This window comes from Protobothrops mucrosquamatus, unplaced genomic scaffold (assembly GCF_001527695.2).
Source record: "Protobothrops mucrosquamatus isolate PMUCROS unplaced genomic scaffold, P.Mucros_1.0 scaffold63, whole genome shotgun sequence".
Lineage (NCBI taxonomy): Eukaryota > Metazoa > Chordata > Lepidosauria > Squamata > Viperidae > Protobothrops > Protobothrops mucrosquamatus.
The window spans coordinates 283,191-301,500 of NW_015386442.1; the positions used below are offsets into that span (position 1 = coordinate 283,191).

Genomic DNA, 18,310 nt, shown 5'->3' on the forward strand with positions numbered 1-18,310 from the left:
AGCTGATCAGCACTGTGTGCCATGGCCAGCCAGGGAGTGGGTGACTGCATGGGGGAGTGAGATTGGGGTAGCGACCAATACTGGAGCTCTCCCTGAGCCCCAAAGAATGGCGCACCTGGAAGAGAAAAAAAGGAGGGGGAGAGGATATAAAAGGAAGTTTTGGCGGGAGAGGGAGAGAAAAAAACAATGGGGAAAGATAAGGGGATGGACAAAGGGAGAGGGAGAAGAGGAGAGGCTTCTGTGAGAGAAGTAGTGGTGCATATTAATAAATATGGATAAATTTATCATATGTTTGTCAGTGCAAAGGGAAAGTGATTCAGCAAAGGAACCACCACCAAAGAAATTAAAACCAGTACTTTTTTCCCTTTTTTTGGTCAACAAATTTTTGACACCTTGCTAAGCACTGGTGGTACTCGAATACTGCCATGTCCTAAAAGTGGAACAATCTGTGAAAAGGTTGAGAAGCACTGCTCTAATGTATAACTTGTTTCCACAGTTTCTTGTTTGCACACTGGATAGTAAATACTTCAGGAAGAGGTGGGTGAGTAGCTTCATTTTCTGCTTCTCCAGTGACTCTCTACTTGATACCTTCAGGCACATGGTAGATAACTCCCATCATCTCCTGCCCTGGCTAATATAGGGGAAAATATCTGCAGGACACCAACCAAGCTCAGAGAGCACCCAAGGCGCCACATGGAGGGGAATGGGTTGCAACAGGTTGCAATAAGCTGAGCTGTCTTGCTATTTTATCAAGCTTACTGGCCCATTTACTCGCTTCCTCTCCGGTTACCTTCTTTTGGTCTGCCCTATTAGCACCTGCTGTGGTGCTTGCCATAATAAGGATGGCTCAGTCTACGGAGAAACGCAGAAACCTTCCAAGCCTCTCGGTTTTTCAGAGCTCCCTTGAGCCTTTGCACCCTCAGCCGTTGCCCAGGGATGCGAGGGGCCTCGCGATGACCCGGCCTCCCCTGCTCTCTACCGACAGGCCGTTTCCCCACCGCCAGACCGCTGCCTTGTGGGGTCGCGCCCTTCTCCCACCTCCCCCCATTTCTCTCATTCACACTCACACACACACCGTTTACGCATTTCCCGGTCTCCCCCCTCGTCCTCCTCCCTCTCCCTCCCCGTCCTCCCCGTAGCCCCTCCTTGTCCCCCCCCCACTCCCGCTCCCAATCACACTCCCGCCTGATGCTGGAGCCCCGCGTCATTTCAGCTTCACCGAGCAGCAGACATGGCGACGACGCTGACAGTGGTCCAGCCGCTCACCCTGGACCGAGGTAAGCGCTGCTGTGCTCGGCGCCGCGATCTGACGTCCGCCTTCCCTCGCTTTCCCCCACTTTGTCGATGGCAGAGTCAGAGGCTGTTTTTTGGGCTGAATGTGGTTTTAGCCTTCCCAGATCCAACCTCAAGAGCCTTCGCTACGTTGGAGTCCCCGGAGGCGATTTCCCGGAGGAGCAATATATTGCCCAGCCGGCGGCAACGTTTAACCACCCTGCCGCTTGCCCCGCGGTCTATTCGCAGCGGAGAATAGACAGCCATCCGCCGATTGGGACATGCTCTTGCGCCTCCATATCAGCCCGGAGGACTTGAGGCAGGGTCGCGGTGGTGAACGAGAAGGGAAGGACGGGGAAACTTTTTTTTCCGAGGCTGTGCCCGGGTGCCAGTTTGGAGGAGCAGGTTTAGCATCCCGGAGGGTCAGCAGCAAGATCAGATTTCCTGGAGATCTTGGAGTTAAAACATGGCAGGTTTCAAAGGCAGAGAACTGGCATTACAAATAAATACAGCCACCACCCCACCACCCCTTCGATTGGCAGTCAGTAATGTGGGGGAGACGCTTGTTCCAGGCATAAAGAAAGGGGAACATTGAGAAAGGACAGCATTTGTACTTTTATCACTGTTTCACCCAGCAGAGCAAAAAGATGTTTATTAATCTGATTACTAAGGGCTAGCATCCCCTTGTATACTGCTATTTTTAACTGCTTTCTATTGATATGTTATCCCCTGTGGCAGAAATGCTATGGATTATGTTTTGTTTCCTTTTTCATTCAATATATTAATCTGGGATGAGAAAAATTTCACAGATTTGCAAAATTAAAATTTGAGGCACAGTCCTTATTGCATGCCACTGATGCCAGTTCATTGCAGATGCCTTGATGTAGATTTACACATAAAGCTATCAGAATGTTTGCAGTCCACATTTCTGAATGAAAGCAGAAGCCAGCAATTTGGCTGTAATTAAATCCTCACATATTTTTTTAAAAAGAAAATGTTGATTGACAATTCCAAAAGATAATGAAATTGAGGGACAGATAGACTAAATACCAGATTAAGTGGAGTGGAATGAAAGAAGAGCAGGTGGGAGAGACAGAGGTGTGAAAAAGAAATTTCAGTACAAGTATAGAACTACATTTGGAGGGGGGGCGGAAATCCCTAATTCAAACCAATTCTCTGTTTGGCCAAAGGAAACACCAGTTCTCTTAATGTAGAATATAGGAAAGAAAAACAGTTTATTTTATTTGCTTTTTGATACTACTTGCCACCTGTGTGTGATCCAGGAAGTAAGTTCCATTGATTTTATCGGAACTCCTTTGTAATATGAGTAAGATTGCCACTTTAGTAAATCAATATTCAAGAGCCTTAAAATATTATTTTGATATCTAAATACAGTATAACAAGCTTCTTAGGAACTCTTAAAACTGTCCTTAATTTTTAAGTAATTAAAATGTAATTAAAGAATTACAATAAATCCCCAAATTCCAGCTTTGCCCTCAGTGTAAAATTCAATTTCTCAGTATAAATTTGAATAGCTTATTGGTGTGTAATGAAGAACCCTGGAATTTATATGTTGCCCAAGCTTACTTAAAATTCACTTCTGAAATGGACAATTTATGATAGGTAATCCAAAGAGAAAAGAATATGAAGTGTTAGCAGTAGTAGTTTGTTGACAAAAAGGACGTCTGTTTCTACCAAATAGTTAGAAACTCAGTGTGTAATCTGCAGTTTCATCCCAGTGAACTACTTTAAAGCAAGACAAATTATTTCCTAGCAAAAAGTTGAACAGATGGCAATCTATTAGGAAGCATTGTGGTATTACTACTACATACTATAGTCATTACACTATGCATTTCTAAATTTTATTTTAAAACTAGATAGAATTGAAATTACTCCTGACTTTTTATTTGATATATTTAAATTGCAACTACAACTTTATTGAGAATGCAAAAAAAAAGTGGTAAATAATCAGCTATGCAAAAGTAGAACACAATAATTAATAAATATTAGGGAGGAAAGGAAATCCTTAGTTACATAAACTTATCACATCTTAGTACATGTTATTTAGATTAGAATTCAATACTGATGTTATATTAAGCAATATTAATTACTTAATTTTAAGCTATTTAACATTTCATGACACTGAAGATAATTGATCATTAATAAATGTATTTGCATAATAAAATAATTATCACATAAGTAAAATGAAATGAAATCATATATATTTGAAAACAGCCATGAACAGTTTTTAGAGCAGCCATGCAACCTTTGCAAGATATATAGCCCTAATAATTTAAAAAGAAATTATTCTTCCCACTAGTGCACATTGAAAGGCTCCTCTCTGAATGCTTTTCACAGTCCTAATAGGGAAGGTGAAGGACAGAACTTTTCTGAAGAATATCCAGGGTAGAAAATTCCCCATATGAATTCAATTGAATCTTTTCCTTGTAAATGTTATTAATGTTAATGCTGTCAACAGCCTTGGTACTCAGTAAATCATTTACATTTATGGATGTCTGTTTCTACCATATAGTTCTTATGGGCTTCCCAAGGAAAAGTTAAGTTCTAATTTACATCCAGTACAGTACAAACCATTCCTCCAGTGCTCTTACGGTGATGCTTGTGTTTGAAAAACAAAACTAACAGGGAACTATCTAACATAAAAGAAACAGAAAATAGAAAATGCTGCTCCTCAAAGTAAATAATATCAAGTAAAGTGGAACAGGTAGAGGAAAAGAATTTGAAGAACTTATTTAGAGGTAGCATTTTGCTTGCACAGTTAAAGAGAGAAATTCTAGGAAACCTAGCTCTTCATTGTTTGTCCTCTTTCACTCTTCCTGTCCCTTCTACTCATAGATATACACAGAAGAATCCCACTCAAGCAGTGTTTGGTCTATGTTAACTACATTTCAGTAGTGGTAGCACCTGATCAATTTTGTCTTGCCTGAAATGCTAAACAAAATGGTATCTTGTTTGTTCCTGGATAGGAGACAAACAGGGAATGCTGGGGTCCATACTAGACTTCTAAGTCAAAAAAGCATCCCAGAAGAAGACAGTAGAAAACCATCTTATGTACTACAATCCTGCCCCACCCCCAATGTGGATGTATCCATGAAGTTACCAAGAGTTGAGTATGACTCAAACCAGATAGGTACATGGAAATAAGGTTTAAGTAGAATAACATAAGCCCAGTCGGAAAGAGCCTATGGGTTTCACCATATCCCCCAACTTCTTATGAAAAAATAAGAACAGTGAATGTTGCACTGACAACCTATAGCACTGAACCAGGCTAATCAGAATTACAGATAGTGGGACAACTGATAGATCAGACATGTCAAACTTGCGACATCATGTGACGTCGCGCGACGTATCGGAACTTTTTCCCCATTGCCGGCAATGGGGTGGGCGGGGTTTCCTTGTGACGCGTCCAGCCCATGGGCTGGCAGCTTAACACCCCTGTGATAGATAAATGATTGCCTCTTTCAAATGATTTTCTTTCCTTTTTAACTAGTTCACTTTCCTTGGTTGATTATCAATAACTTCCTACAATATTCCCTATAGATATGTCAATGTTTTCACCCTTTTATCATCTATTTATGTAAAACAATTGCCAGATTTTTCATACAAACATTAACCAAGGGAGTGTAAGAATTACTGGAAACCATACAAAATGATAACTTTTAGGCTGTAGTTAGTTTGCAATGCTTATGATTTAACTTAGTGAAAGTTCTTAGATTTTGCTTAAAAGTTGCAAAAGCTATGTTCCCATGAATTGTTACTAATATATGGGATGCTGAGGTATGTGGTAAATGGAATCTCTTATATTTTGCCACAAAATATTTTACAGCAATCAGCTTTTATTTAGATCTCATTTGTGGAAATAATGTTCTTGCCTTGTATCATCTCTTCCATTTTTTAAATGGTCATTCGCTGTCATAGATTTATTAGAAGAAGATGCAAGACTTTACCATAAATGTAGAGAAGATCTATATTAAAAAATCTGAACTAAAGAACTCAGTTACCACGCCCCTGAGAAAAACCAACATAACCACCAAAATCTACTTCTCCTCCCATATCATAATGAATCCCACTAAAATAGTAACACTGGTTTAGGATTGTGATGATGTAACACAGTCACTTTGTCACTGGAAGCTTTTCTTTTGTAATGTAATAAGGCCCTTGTCCTTGTTTACAGCTGCAGCTTCATAAGATTGCATTGTAAAGCTTTTGAATTCTATTTTTCCTTATCTGTGATAAGATAAATCTATACTGCCTTTTTTCCATTAATAGAGACCTTTATATATGTTATCCAAAATTTGCATTAAATTATTTCAAACTAGAGTACTTTTCACTGGTTGGTTAAATTGAATCTCAAGCACATGAGCTTCTTTCTGTAATTCTTGTCAGCACATAGCTTCTTAAAACAGCACAAAATAACTTACTCCTTTATTATGTAAAATCTATTTCCAAAATAATGGAAGAGTTAATCAGTTTACAGTTTAATCCGAGAAGCTTTATCATTTAGCCTGCACAGACCTATTCTGGCAGAGCTGGGAACGTGCAGCATACAATTAACTAGAAGATTGAATTATGGATGTTTCAGGGTTTAAGGGATTTGGAATACATAAGATCATCTGACATACAGTGGGTAAAACTGAATGATAGAATATAAAAAGTATTAACAGAATAGAGAGGACCTTTGTGTATGGAAAATAGCAAACATGTAAGTAGCCACAATCCAGCTACCAAAGTCATTGAGTCAGTGGCGTAGTGTGGGTTGTCAGCACCCGGGGCAAGGCAAGTAATTTGCGCCCCCCCCTCCACAGTGGGCGTCGACCCGGCGGCTCGGATCGGATTCGCACAGGCAGGGGCAGAGAGCTGCGAGTGCGAGCGCGCCCTCCCAGATGTTGCGCCCGGTGCGGCCGGCCCCCCCTGCACCCCCCACGCTACGCCTCTGCATTGAGTATCAATATATCAAGTCCAAATTACTTATGTTATTTGAGAATCAGTGAAATAAGTGATAATTTAGCCATGACTATCAGCCCCATTGATTTAAATGGGTTTGCTCTAAGCATGACTAATTCTGGAACCATTCCAAATATGGTGTAACTTAATGTCCTAAAATATATGTATTAGGTACCATTAATTTGACTGATTTATTGGGAGATTCTAGGCATACTATAAACTATACTATGAAGAAAGCCTTATAAAAATAACTATTTTTCATTTACAATTAAGTGCAGCCATGTACAGAATGAGGTTATGGCCTCATAAATGCAATCTAAAACTGAACCTTCAAATAGCTGTTAAGATGTAGTGTGAATGGGAAAGGAGAGGAGGAAAAGAATGTGGCTAAGTGGAAATTAGACAATGCAGAGAAATTAATATAATGATAGTTGCTTTGAAAAAAAATACATTTGTTCATTAAAATATGTCTATCAGTTTTAAGTTACATAAATGAAAACAATGAAAATTTCATGCATCCACATTGTTGCTTGGAAAAGCAATGCCAGCAAATTACAGATATTAGTTGTATCTTGTTTTAAATTTATTTCCTTTTTCATATAAAGAGCACAGATCCATATTGCTGCTGCTATACTTATCATCATGTTGTCAATTAATTTTTAATCAAATGTATAACTTGTACAAAAGACAAATGATAAACTGAAGTGAATTTAATTGTAAATCATATAGGCATGAATACATGAGAGTATGGCAGTGGAATTTGTAAAAATCTTTTTCTTCTTCTATGGTTTCTCAGACCAAATCCAAAGAGGGAGCATGGAGTGCTTGAGACCAGCAATGGTTATTTTCCTCCATTGCTTTAATGAAGCAGATGAACATTTTGAGTGATATTGCACAACATCATTACTGATTAGATTTACCCAATATCTTTTAGAAATAAACAGACAGCTGAGAGCTTACAACCAGAATGAATGAACAGGGGATCAAACAAGGACAGGGTTGTTTTTGGTTTTTTTCTTTTGCAAGGAATCTGCTGAATGATGGAGTTGATCTGTTAAGTTTTAGGGAGTGTTACAGTATTTGGTTTCTTGTTCAGTTTAGTGTTTTATATCTGAATATGTGTGTTGCTTATTTGCAAACACAAACCATACATCTGGTATTAAAGGCAAGGGGCAGCTTCTGCAGAATGGTGGAACTGTATTTCCCACCTAACAGCTCAGACTCAGCCAATACATTTTAGAAACAGGACAGGTAGTTGAGAGTGTTCAAACAATTTTGTAAGGCATTTATCATGTGGTTCACAGATCCTGCTGAAAATATGAATATATCTAGCATGTGTTGGAAATAATTTCAAGGCTCATAAAGCTAACTGATTATTATTCATCCCTGCTTAGCATATGAGGTCAAACAATCCAATACTACATAGGATAATAAGCAAGTATGAAGTCCTGAATAGGAGGATGAAGGTTTTGGAGGGCAAATAGTTCATCTCTCATTCATTTCATTCATCTTTCCTTTGATAGTCAAAAAACGAGAAGCAAAAGTAGAATCCTGGAAAAGAAACATTGACTAAACAGATTCAAGAAAGATTTGGACCTCTAAACTTCCCGGCATAAGTAGGGAAGGACCTTGTAAACCTTAACAGTAGGGCTTTCAATTAAATGGGATGAAAAAAAAGAGACACTGATTCAGGTACATAAAGCTTGTACATAATAGTGGAGGTACAAGGCAGAAAATGTTATTTGAAATCCTCAAGATAGGACATCAGGGAGACCAGTAGAGGGTGACATCCCTCATCTCCATTATCTATATAGCAATGAACATAGTAGCAAACAGGAAGAACTAAAATCCTACATAGTAATACAAATAGAACTTGATAGGTATCACAAAAATATAGAGGGATTAGGGTTATGACTGCCGTGCTTGTGGAAAACAAATATTATCCAAATATTCAAAAATGCAAACCAGGATTATCCAGAAATACAGACCAGTTAATTCTGGACAAGCTTCTAAAGCAGATTTTTAAGCACTACATCTTCAAAACAGAAAAGAGTAAAAAAAAAAAGCCATCATCACAAGGAACTAACATGGGATTCTCAGTAAGAAGCCATGACAGTCTACCCTTATTTATTTTTATACAATGACAGGATTAATAGATCACAGGAATAGTGTACTATAGATGTACTGTATTTTGAGGCCAGTAAAATATTTGACAAATTCTAAATATAGAGTACAACTACTGTAGACAGGTGTATGTGAACTAGCTACAAGTAAAGGCATCCAAATAATGGTCATAAGGGAAGGAAATATCAAGTAACAACCCTGGATTCCCTCTTCATCCCAGTGCTCTTTAGCATCTTTGAATTAACCAAGGATGAAACAAAAAGGATGCTTATTAAATATGTAGGTGATTAGCTAATATTTTAAAAATATTTAAAAATCACAATTCAGAATAATCTTGACATATTTGAAAGACTGTAATGCACCACACTGAATGAAATATATCCCATCATCCAAGTATGACAACTCTCTTTTCTCACTGAATAAATTCCCTGGTTTTGTTTCCTATGGCAAGTGAAGATTATAGTTATGATGGCCTTGAGTTAGATTTTGAGAAGCTTGGGATTTTGGAAGTTTTCAGCACAGAATTAACTAATTATCTAGGTAAGCAACTGTAGGAAAAACAAAATTGCAGAATTGAACTGTATCATAATGTTAAAAAGTTAAATTAATTCTGGATGATAAAAATTCACTATATGTTACACTATGCTATTTTAGCTGAAACGATCTCTCGATCTCTCTCTCCCTCCCTCCCTCTCCCTCTCCCTCTCCCTCTCCCTCCCTCCTTCATTTGTATCTGTTCAGATATTGCCAGAGCAATTGAACTACTAGAGAAACTTCAAGAATCAGGAGAATTACCAGGACACAAGTTACAGTCACTTAAAAAAGTACTGCAGAGTGAGTTTTGTACAGCTATCAGAGAGGTATGGTAATACATTTTTGGCAAAACATTTTCCTGGGGGGGGGGAGAGGGATGGAAAGTACTATTACTACTGTTAATGCAGAAAGAATGAACATACCATTGAAAAGACCTCTGTATCATGCCAATAAATAAATATTGCTCTATGGAGTTTCTGGAACTCATTGGCATTTGTTCACAATCAATGCTGCAATAATAAAAATAAAATTTTGCATAAAAAATACATAAGGTCTGATCTGACATAAACAGAATTTACTTTCCAAAATGTTTTATACTGAGGATTTAGGGGATAGCATTACATCACACATGAAGTGCAGGCAGAGGAATCATGAGAACAATCCAATAAATTTATGTAACAGTTATTAGTTTCTTGCTACATTCTTATTGTTCTAGTGTGCTGGGAGGTTCACAGAGCCTATAGTGTTTGTTGGAGTTAGTTCTCTAATGATGGGAAGAAAGTTAAACAGGGAAGTCAACTAAATAATCCCCTAGCCCAGTGGTTCTCAACCTGTGGGTCGGGACCCCATTTGGGGTCGATCGACCATTTCACGGGGGTCGCCAAGCAAGGCTGTCCGCCATTTTTTTTGTCCGCCAATTTTTTTGTCCGCCATTTTTTTCCCCTTTTCCAGCGGGTGCCTTACCTCCCTTGGGCTGGGCCAGCTGGTGGTCGGCCTGCTCCGTCTCTGTCGCTTGCCAGCTACGCCTCGGCCGGCGCAGGGGGCGGAACCACGCATGCGCGGCGCTCCCGGGCAGAGAAAGTCCTCGACTTACGACCGGTTGGGTAGTCCTCGACTTACGACCGGTTCAGTCCTCAACTTACGACCGGTTTAATCCTCAACTTACGACCGGTTTAGTCCTCGACTTACGACTGGTTGGGGTCGCGGCATTAAAAAGGTTGAGAACCACTGCTCTAGCCAGTGCCTCAGCATCAAGGCAGGCATACAGTGAGAACGTTAGAGCTTGCAGATCAGTGATGGCTACACCACTGGACTGATATGCCCAGAAAAATCTGATCATCAATGTAAGCTTAAATACATTTACTAGGAAATAGAACCCATTAAGACCAAGGGCCTTTATTCAGTTACAACGCATAGGAATTTGGTATGTAAATTTATAATGTTTCCTATGAAAATATAATTTTGATTGTAACCCTTCCTTATTTTTAAACAATGTTGATATATTTTACTACGTATAGGCACTTTCTTTTCTTTTTTTCAAAATAATTAAAACTGAATGTTTTAACTAAATAATTACGGCTTTACTAATTTACTAACTTGTAGTCAGTGGCAAAACGTTAAGGTTTCAGTGATTCACATGCTTGTTAGAAAATAATTTTTCCCCTTTCACTTAAATAAATTTAGGAAACCAAGGCAAATACAATATATAGATTGAAATAGCATTCTCAATTTTAAAACCTCCTGAATGCTTGGAAAATATAGAATTGGTAGCACAGGGTCCTGGGCTTTTTAAAAACATTTTTACAATCATAAGTAGCATCGATGGAAATTCAAATAAACATCTTAAAATTATATTCCACATATCTTATGAAATGGCATTGCTCTTGGTTGAAAACCTACAATATCACATGGTGAAATTTCAAACCTCTTGTGTAATTTTGTGGTTTTATGAGAGTTTGATATTGCTCTGTGTGTGTTCATCTTTGTGTGTTCATCTTTGGTCCATAGTACATAGAAGAATTATTGAACCCTAATATAAATAATACTATTCAATGCTTTAGAGCAGATAACATAATAAAGCCCTTAATTGAATCAAATGAATACTTCTGATTGATGAGAGAATGTATATAGTTTGTTATCCATATCAGAAAACATTAATACCTCAATGCTTAAATATACTTTTTATATGTGGAAAAATAGCAGCTAACATATAGCAAAACTGAGGAAATCAGAAAATTAATATTCACTATTGGTTGAATGAACTAAAAGCTATTTAGCGAGAGCTTAACAATTGGTTGTTCTTTACAGGCTGCTGATTTTTTTTCTTCCCTATAAGGAATAAAACAATCTAAAAGCATCTTTGTAGAACACTCAGTGTTTTTCTCCCCCACTTTGCCTTTGTAGAACTACTGCAAAAAATGGGGATACATGTTCTCTTTTCCCATTTTGAAGTTCATTTCTCTAAAGTTGGTGGGAAGGGAAATCTTAATGCCCACTCCAGAAATTGATCAATTTCTAATTTCCCCTTGTTTAGGGAACAAGAAGGTTTGGGATTCTACAGATTTAAGGAATTCCTCAGTAGCGTCCAGTCTACCCACCAGCAGAATCCATTTCTGCTGATGGAATAGCATTACTATTCTATTCTATGGCAACAACAGGTAAGCTTTTAGTGACTAGCAGCTGAAGGAATAGATGACTGGAGGTGCTGTGATATTGCTGCAATGGACAGTCTGGATTTTCCAATTGGCATTATTTGTTTGAAGGAAGAAAATTTAAGTTAGTTTGGATTAGCTTTGTACTACACATAGTTTGTACTTGTACTTACACATAGTTTTTCAGTTGATGCTGCCTACAAGAATTCGTGGGAATTCTCATGATAAGTGCATATAGCTTATGAGCTATTTAGAACATTGTGCACTCTGGCAAAGACCCATGACATATTATGCAATTGCATTCTGAGAAATTTATATATTGAAATAATATACCAGCACACACAATATTTTTCTTTGCTCTTAGCTTTCTGATATTCATAGAATAAAGATAACTAGCTCACAGTTGAAAAAAAAACTTAAAAATCTAGATATACGCCTGGATTATCAGTTTATGGTCATAACTGATTAATTTTTAAATCATTATTTGGAAGCTCACTTCAGTGCAGTAAATGGTGAGAGTTTGCACTCTGTTTAGAAAAGAAATTATTTTTCTTTTAAAAACCTGAATCCACTTTGATCAACATTTTATCCTCAGCCATGATGGAGAAATGTTTAGGAGGAATCATCACAAAGTGTACATAATATGCTTGACAGATTTCTGAACCCCAAAGTTATAATTGATTCTCTCGTCTTTATTCCAGACATATGGTATCATAACATCAGGCAACAGATGGACATCCACAAGTGAAATACATGTTATGAGTAACATTGGAGACTGTCCAAAAATGAGTTTCTTTTTTTTTAATGTGATTTCTAAGTAAAATTCTTCTTCTAAACTCCATATTGTTTTGGGTTGTCTTTGGTCTCCAGAGCAACTACATGAACAGCATGGAACCTTATTTTTTCTTTCTCACTTTTCCTTTCCTGATTTTTTTCTTTCTCTATCTTTCCTGAATTAGTTAAATTATTTTTTTCCTCCATTAATATATCTCATTTAAGTATTTGTTTAAAAACATATCAAACATCCTAACTACTGCTAACATTTTCTTCATTTTTTAATCTTGAAAAATGTTTCTGATTATCACAGTTATCTACCACAGTTATCAAACACCATCATAGTTTCTTTTCTTACTCTTTTAATTTTGAAGTAAAAAAAATAGAGAACCAAAGTTTAAATTCACATTCAGGAAGTGATATGTCTGTGAGAGAAAATCAATATACAGATTGAACTCTTGCCTAGAAAGGATTGATTACTTAGAAAGGATTGATTCCTCGCATGAATAGTATGGTTGCCCAAATCTACACTCATTTCATTATACTTGATACACTCCCCTCTACAAAGCTGTTTTCTGCTAACCTTCTTAAGTTGTGATACATTAGCATTAAGTTATTTAGTTTTCTGTAGAAATTTACCTTCACATTTTGCTTCCATGATTGGAAAATTTAGATCCCATATGTGAATGCCAGCCTGTGACCCATGGCTGTTTCCAGTCTAATTCTCTGTTCATTTTCATGGCCTCTCTTCTTTCCCTGATGTGTCTCCCGTTTCTGTCTAGAATCTATATCAATTTGGGGGCAAAGGAAAATTGCCCAAATCAAAAAGTAATTCTTCAGATAAATTTAAAGAAATTGGTTAAAAACTGTAAGATTACAATACTTGCATTGCTTATTTTTTTATAATAATAACAACAACAACATTAGCTCATATCTTGGCCTTTAAGCTATTACTCTGAACTGAATCTTTAATCTGACTATAATTTGATAACTCAAGGGTCATTTTCCTATATACTACACAGCACTTTTGTGGCTGTACTTGTTGATCAAGGGGAGATAAAATAAAAATAGGCTGAACATGCTCTGTAGAGATAGAGATTTAGCTAATAATTACTTTACAAATTTATACCGGTGATAAGATGAAGTGAAATATAAGTTGAACATGAGCTTGAATTTTTAGGGCCGACATAATCACATAACTTTTTGGCCTTCTTCAAATTTTTGACTTTTCCTCCCAAACAAAATAGACACTTTTTTGTTTTAATTATAAATATAGGCTAGGAAATGTATGTGCAATATAGATGACAATTAGAATACAGATGACAATCAAAATCATTATAAAAATAGTTTTTCCCTAAAGCCAAGTGAGCAAGGGGATATTCTTTTCTTTCACTATCAGTATTTCCTGACTTGTGCTTCCACAAAGCCCTGGATAGCATGAATCAGAACTTTTAAGAATAATTTTGTTTTCATGCATCAGTTTCATGAAATCAGTTGCAATCTCAATTTATTTGAGTGGGCTAAGCAACCCAAGACTTACTGAAGCAAATTCTCTGCTAAGCATATTTATGGTAATATTTTGTATTATTTATGGTTATTACATTCTGATATTCTGGTCCAAAAAGTCTAAAACAGTTGTTATAATTATATAATTATAAATATATAATTATATTTTGCATGTTGTTGACACTCATGGCATAAATCTAATGCCCCAGAATATAGTGTTATATCATATAATTGACACTGTTCTCTATAGGACAATTGCAAACAAAAAGTTCTTATCATGAGAATGTGGATATGCTCGTTCAGAAATGCAAATACATAGTAATGTTTATTATGATGGAATGCCAAACAGTCCTTGGGAGCACAACAAGACTGTTAAAAGAGGAAACAGGTCTCTTAAAGAAGAGATTCATGAGTTCAGATGAGGGAGGAAACTGTAAGAAATTGACTCAGTGTAACTCCTTAATTATACCAGATATAAGCTGAGCTGGAGAATTGCTCTGGCAGGTCTTCAAGATTGTGTACATTACCCTACTAGTAATAAATATTTTTCCAGAAATCCAAATGGTTTTTCTTTTCTACTTTGCCAGTTTCACAGCTGACAATTATTAATCATTAATGACACAGCAATTGTTATCTTTTAAGCAACAAGCACCTTGTTAAAAAAAGGTGCCAGAACTCACATCCGTCAAACAACACACCTTGCCTACCCTACAAGGCTTACCTTTGTAGTTAAAAAAAAACACCTTCAATTTTTAGTGTATCTAAAAGACTAGGATTTTGTTCAAGGTAAGTTAATACTATTAATGTTACCATGCACTGTGTGGCTTTAAATTACAAGAAGGCATTCTATTAATCTTTTGGGAAATTTACCATTGGCATACCCATTTAGTTTAATGAGTGGAAATGTCAGCTTTCTTTGTGGAATGAAATTGGCCCAATAAAACAAAATTTGGTTGCTTGTAAAAGATTGAATTATTTTTAAGAAGTTGTCAAACAAGATGGAAAAATTTACATTTGGAGTTTAATATGGATATTGACTTGAAACAAATTAAAGTTGAAACTTTGTCAGTGAGCAGATTACTTTTAATTTACCTTTAAGTTAAACCCAATTTAATAAATAGATCTGATTAAACCTCATACTGTAGGTCTACCTTTACATCTGACCAATACATAATTAATATATATTATTAATAATAATAATACCTCTGAATCACAAGACATTGGCTTTATTCTTATTCTTTGCTTCTGCAGTTTGAATATAAAGTATAAAAGACTAAAAAGAGATTTTCATAGATATCCCAGCCTTTGAACTACCCAAGGAACTGAAACAGCAAAGTTTCGCTGTTGGGCAAGCTTCCACGCCAGCCGCCTTTCTTTCCTCTCGCTTCTCCTCTTTTTAACCTCACACCCCCACCTTCTGTAAGGGAAGGCAAAAGGCTCACTCACCCTCTTGTGAAAGATGGCCTCCATGTTTATGTGTCTCCCACGCCATCATCGGCTTCCACACCACATTATCCGATCCAGCCAATCAAGCCATGCTCTGGCTGTGGTGCTCCACCACCTCATGGCTCCTCCTAGAGGAGGCAGACAGCGCCGGAGGGGATCCCGCTCACACCATACTGCCAGCAGAGCATTTTCAAAAGCAAACAAGGATAGGAAGGGCAACAATAGGAAAAGAACGCAACTCTGGAAAATCCGTCCAAAAAAGGTGCCAGAACTCCATTCCGGTGCATTCTATGACAAAAAAAGCCCTGCTTTTAAGTATATTGGTTTCATTCTCATAGCTTTATATATGTGATTGTTTTTATGTAACCAAGTCTTCTTTGCCTGCCCTTGTCCTGTTTAAAAAGTAATCTAGCTCATTCACTGCTGTGTTCTCATTTGGTATCTTTTATATTAGGAGAACATGCCCCATAATATTAGTGTAGATATGATCTGTACATAATAGATCGTATTAATCTTGTTAATATTTTGTTCAAGTGCTTTGTGATGAATGGAATATTAGATATGCCCTGTGAAAGAACAGGAATTGGCTGAAGGGGAATTTTGAATCAGTTCTGGGGTGTCCTTCTTTGCATCTGTTCAGTACTTATGTAATTTCTTAAGTGAAATGCTCCATTACAATTCAACCTTTATGCCACTTTTGCTTAATTCCCTCTCGTGAAGCTAAATGGCAAAGTATAAAATGTGGTAGGGGAAACACGATGTTTCTTTTGCAGATGTTACACACTTGACTTGTCAAGAGAGATATCTTAAACAAAGTATCTAAACCTGTTTTAGAATGTACTATAATCTTTCTTAAGATACAATAGTGCTTTAGGATATTTAATTCCAAATATAAGGATTGAAATTCAATTGAGAATGAAGTCAATATTCATGAACACTCACACGCACACCTACACCCATAGACACACAGTGATAAATTCCTTCAGGAAAAAAGTATCAATTAACTTACTCATTTTTATACATTCCTATCATATGGTCTAATTAAAAATGTCAAGCCTACTAAGAGCTACATGAGTTCATTGCCAGTCTGGGATTGGTGATGAATCATCATAACCATTGCACGAGGCAAGATGACACGTAGCTTAACTGCATAGCTCCCAATTGTTCCAACTGCTGCAACAATGCAGATGTTTGTTTCCTAGGGATGACTGCTATCAATATCCTGAATAAAATATGTTACTTCTTTCAGATGAAAAAAATACATGCCATACTTTCAGCACAGCTTTTATGAACCTGAGGCCCCCTGCATCTGTGTAATCAATCCTGATTGTTCTTGCTTTTTATTAGTTACTTTTTTGGCAACCCTATCCAAGCTGAGCTGCTTTCCATCATCAGCCATAATGAAAAAGCTTTTCAAAGAAGACACTTGGGATTTTTGGACACAGAAATGTAGTCTACCAATAGCAAAAATTGTTTGCTTCTATTTTGGTAAGAATTTCCAGAGCGATGTACCTAAAATAAAATTGAAAAGCAATTGCAATGTAGATAAAACAAGCCAAAAAAATCCTAAGACACAGAAACTGAAGGGGTATTAAAAAAAAAAAAAAAAAAGCCTCCTGCCCCTTTCACATTACAACTTAACTAAGGAATTCCTGGTGCAGCAGAGCTGACCCTTGAGCCTAACAGTCTTCCTCTTAATGTTAGGTCAGTTGATGATAATACATCAATTATTTAGGATTATTTAGGAATTAATCCTGGAGGAAAGTGCTAACCTCGATTTATATTATGTAGTCTTGTATGGTAGAAGACAGGGCAGTTTATCTGCTGCAGCTCTCTTCACTGAGCTAGTCCATGTATCAGGAGGCTAGGACTGGATGGCAAAGAGGTTTAGTTCCTAAAATAGGAATCTTACCAATCAGATGCTCCATCAGATGTTAACATTCGTAGTGCATACTGCTGCTGGGACATTTAGAAATGCTATTAGTATATGTTGAGCCCTAATACCACAGAAGGAGCAGCACAGGATATTAAATTCCACCTGATGACCAAGGACCTATCCCAACTAATATGGATTTGATAATATATTTCAAGGAAGTTGATGATTTTAAATTATATACTTTATTTTTCATGGATAAATCACTGAGAGTGATTTATTCATGAAAGCTGATGGCTGGTAAAAAATATCGGCAGGACCAAAGGACTTGGTAAAATGGCTTGATCCAGAAACTAGATGGGTTTGTATGGTTCAATGCCCTTAAAATTTTTCATCTATGGTGATACTGTCCATGTTCTGGCTAATCTGTGGAATATCAAGAGGCTATGGATGGTTAACACTATATATTCATAGGTATTCTTTTGGCTGGAGGTCAGATATATTGAAATGAATGAAACATCAACTGTTGCACAAATAGATAGAACATCCTTTCATTATAAAATCTATTATTAAGGTCTTTGGAAGATATCTGCATGGTCAGTTGCCAATATTTCTGGCTCATTGGAAATGCCTTTCAATGTTGCTTCCATACTAACTCCAGTAGTCTACTTAGGAGTTTCAAACAGAAGGTCTTTTTAGCTGGAGTTATCAGAAAGTGAATTGGAGAACTTCAGCAAGCCAAGTGTAAGTTCTGCATCTGGATTATCATTTTTCTAATCAGTAATGGAAAAAAGCATGATAAAGATATTATTGTAGATTTTTCTTGTTCTGTATTCTTTTCTTTTTCTTCAATGATTTATTATGTTGCTCTTATAGGAGGCATTTAAGTCTCAAATGAGAATCAATACTTTAAAATCATTGTTAAAATCATTATTTTATATCATTATCAATAATAAAGGAGATCATCTGGGGGAGATCATCCGTGGCTTTGGGGTGGATTTCCATCAGTACGCTGATGACACGCAGCTGTACATTTCCACCCCAGGCCACCCCAACGATGCCCTTGACGTGATGGCCCGTTGCCTGGAGGCCGTAAGGGTCTGGATGGGGAGGAACAGACTCAGACTCAACCCTTCCAAGACCGAGTGGCTGTGGATGCCGGCGC

The 18,310-nt window shown here is 37.1% G+C and overlaps 1 protein-coding gene across 1 annotated transcript in view; it reads left to right on the plus strand.

Moving 5' to 3' along the window:
* Positions 1-1,188: 1,188 nt before the first annotated feature.
* LIN7A (lin-7 homolog A, crumbs cell polarity complex component) overlaps positions 1,189-18,310 on the plus strand; it is a 26,214-nt gene continuing 9,092 nt past the window's right edge. Inside the window, 3 exon segments of the mRNA XM_015812047.1 lie at positions 1,189-1,218; positions 1,220-1,277; positions 9,103-9,221. Of these exon segments, the coding sequence (XP_015667533.1) occupies positions 1,189-1,218; positions 1,220-1,277; positions 9,103-9,221 (207 nt within the window).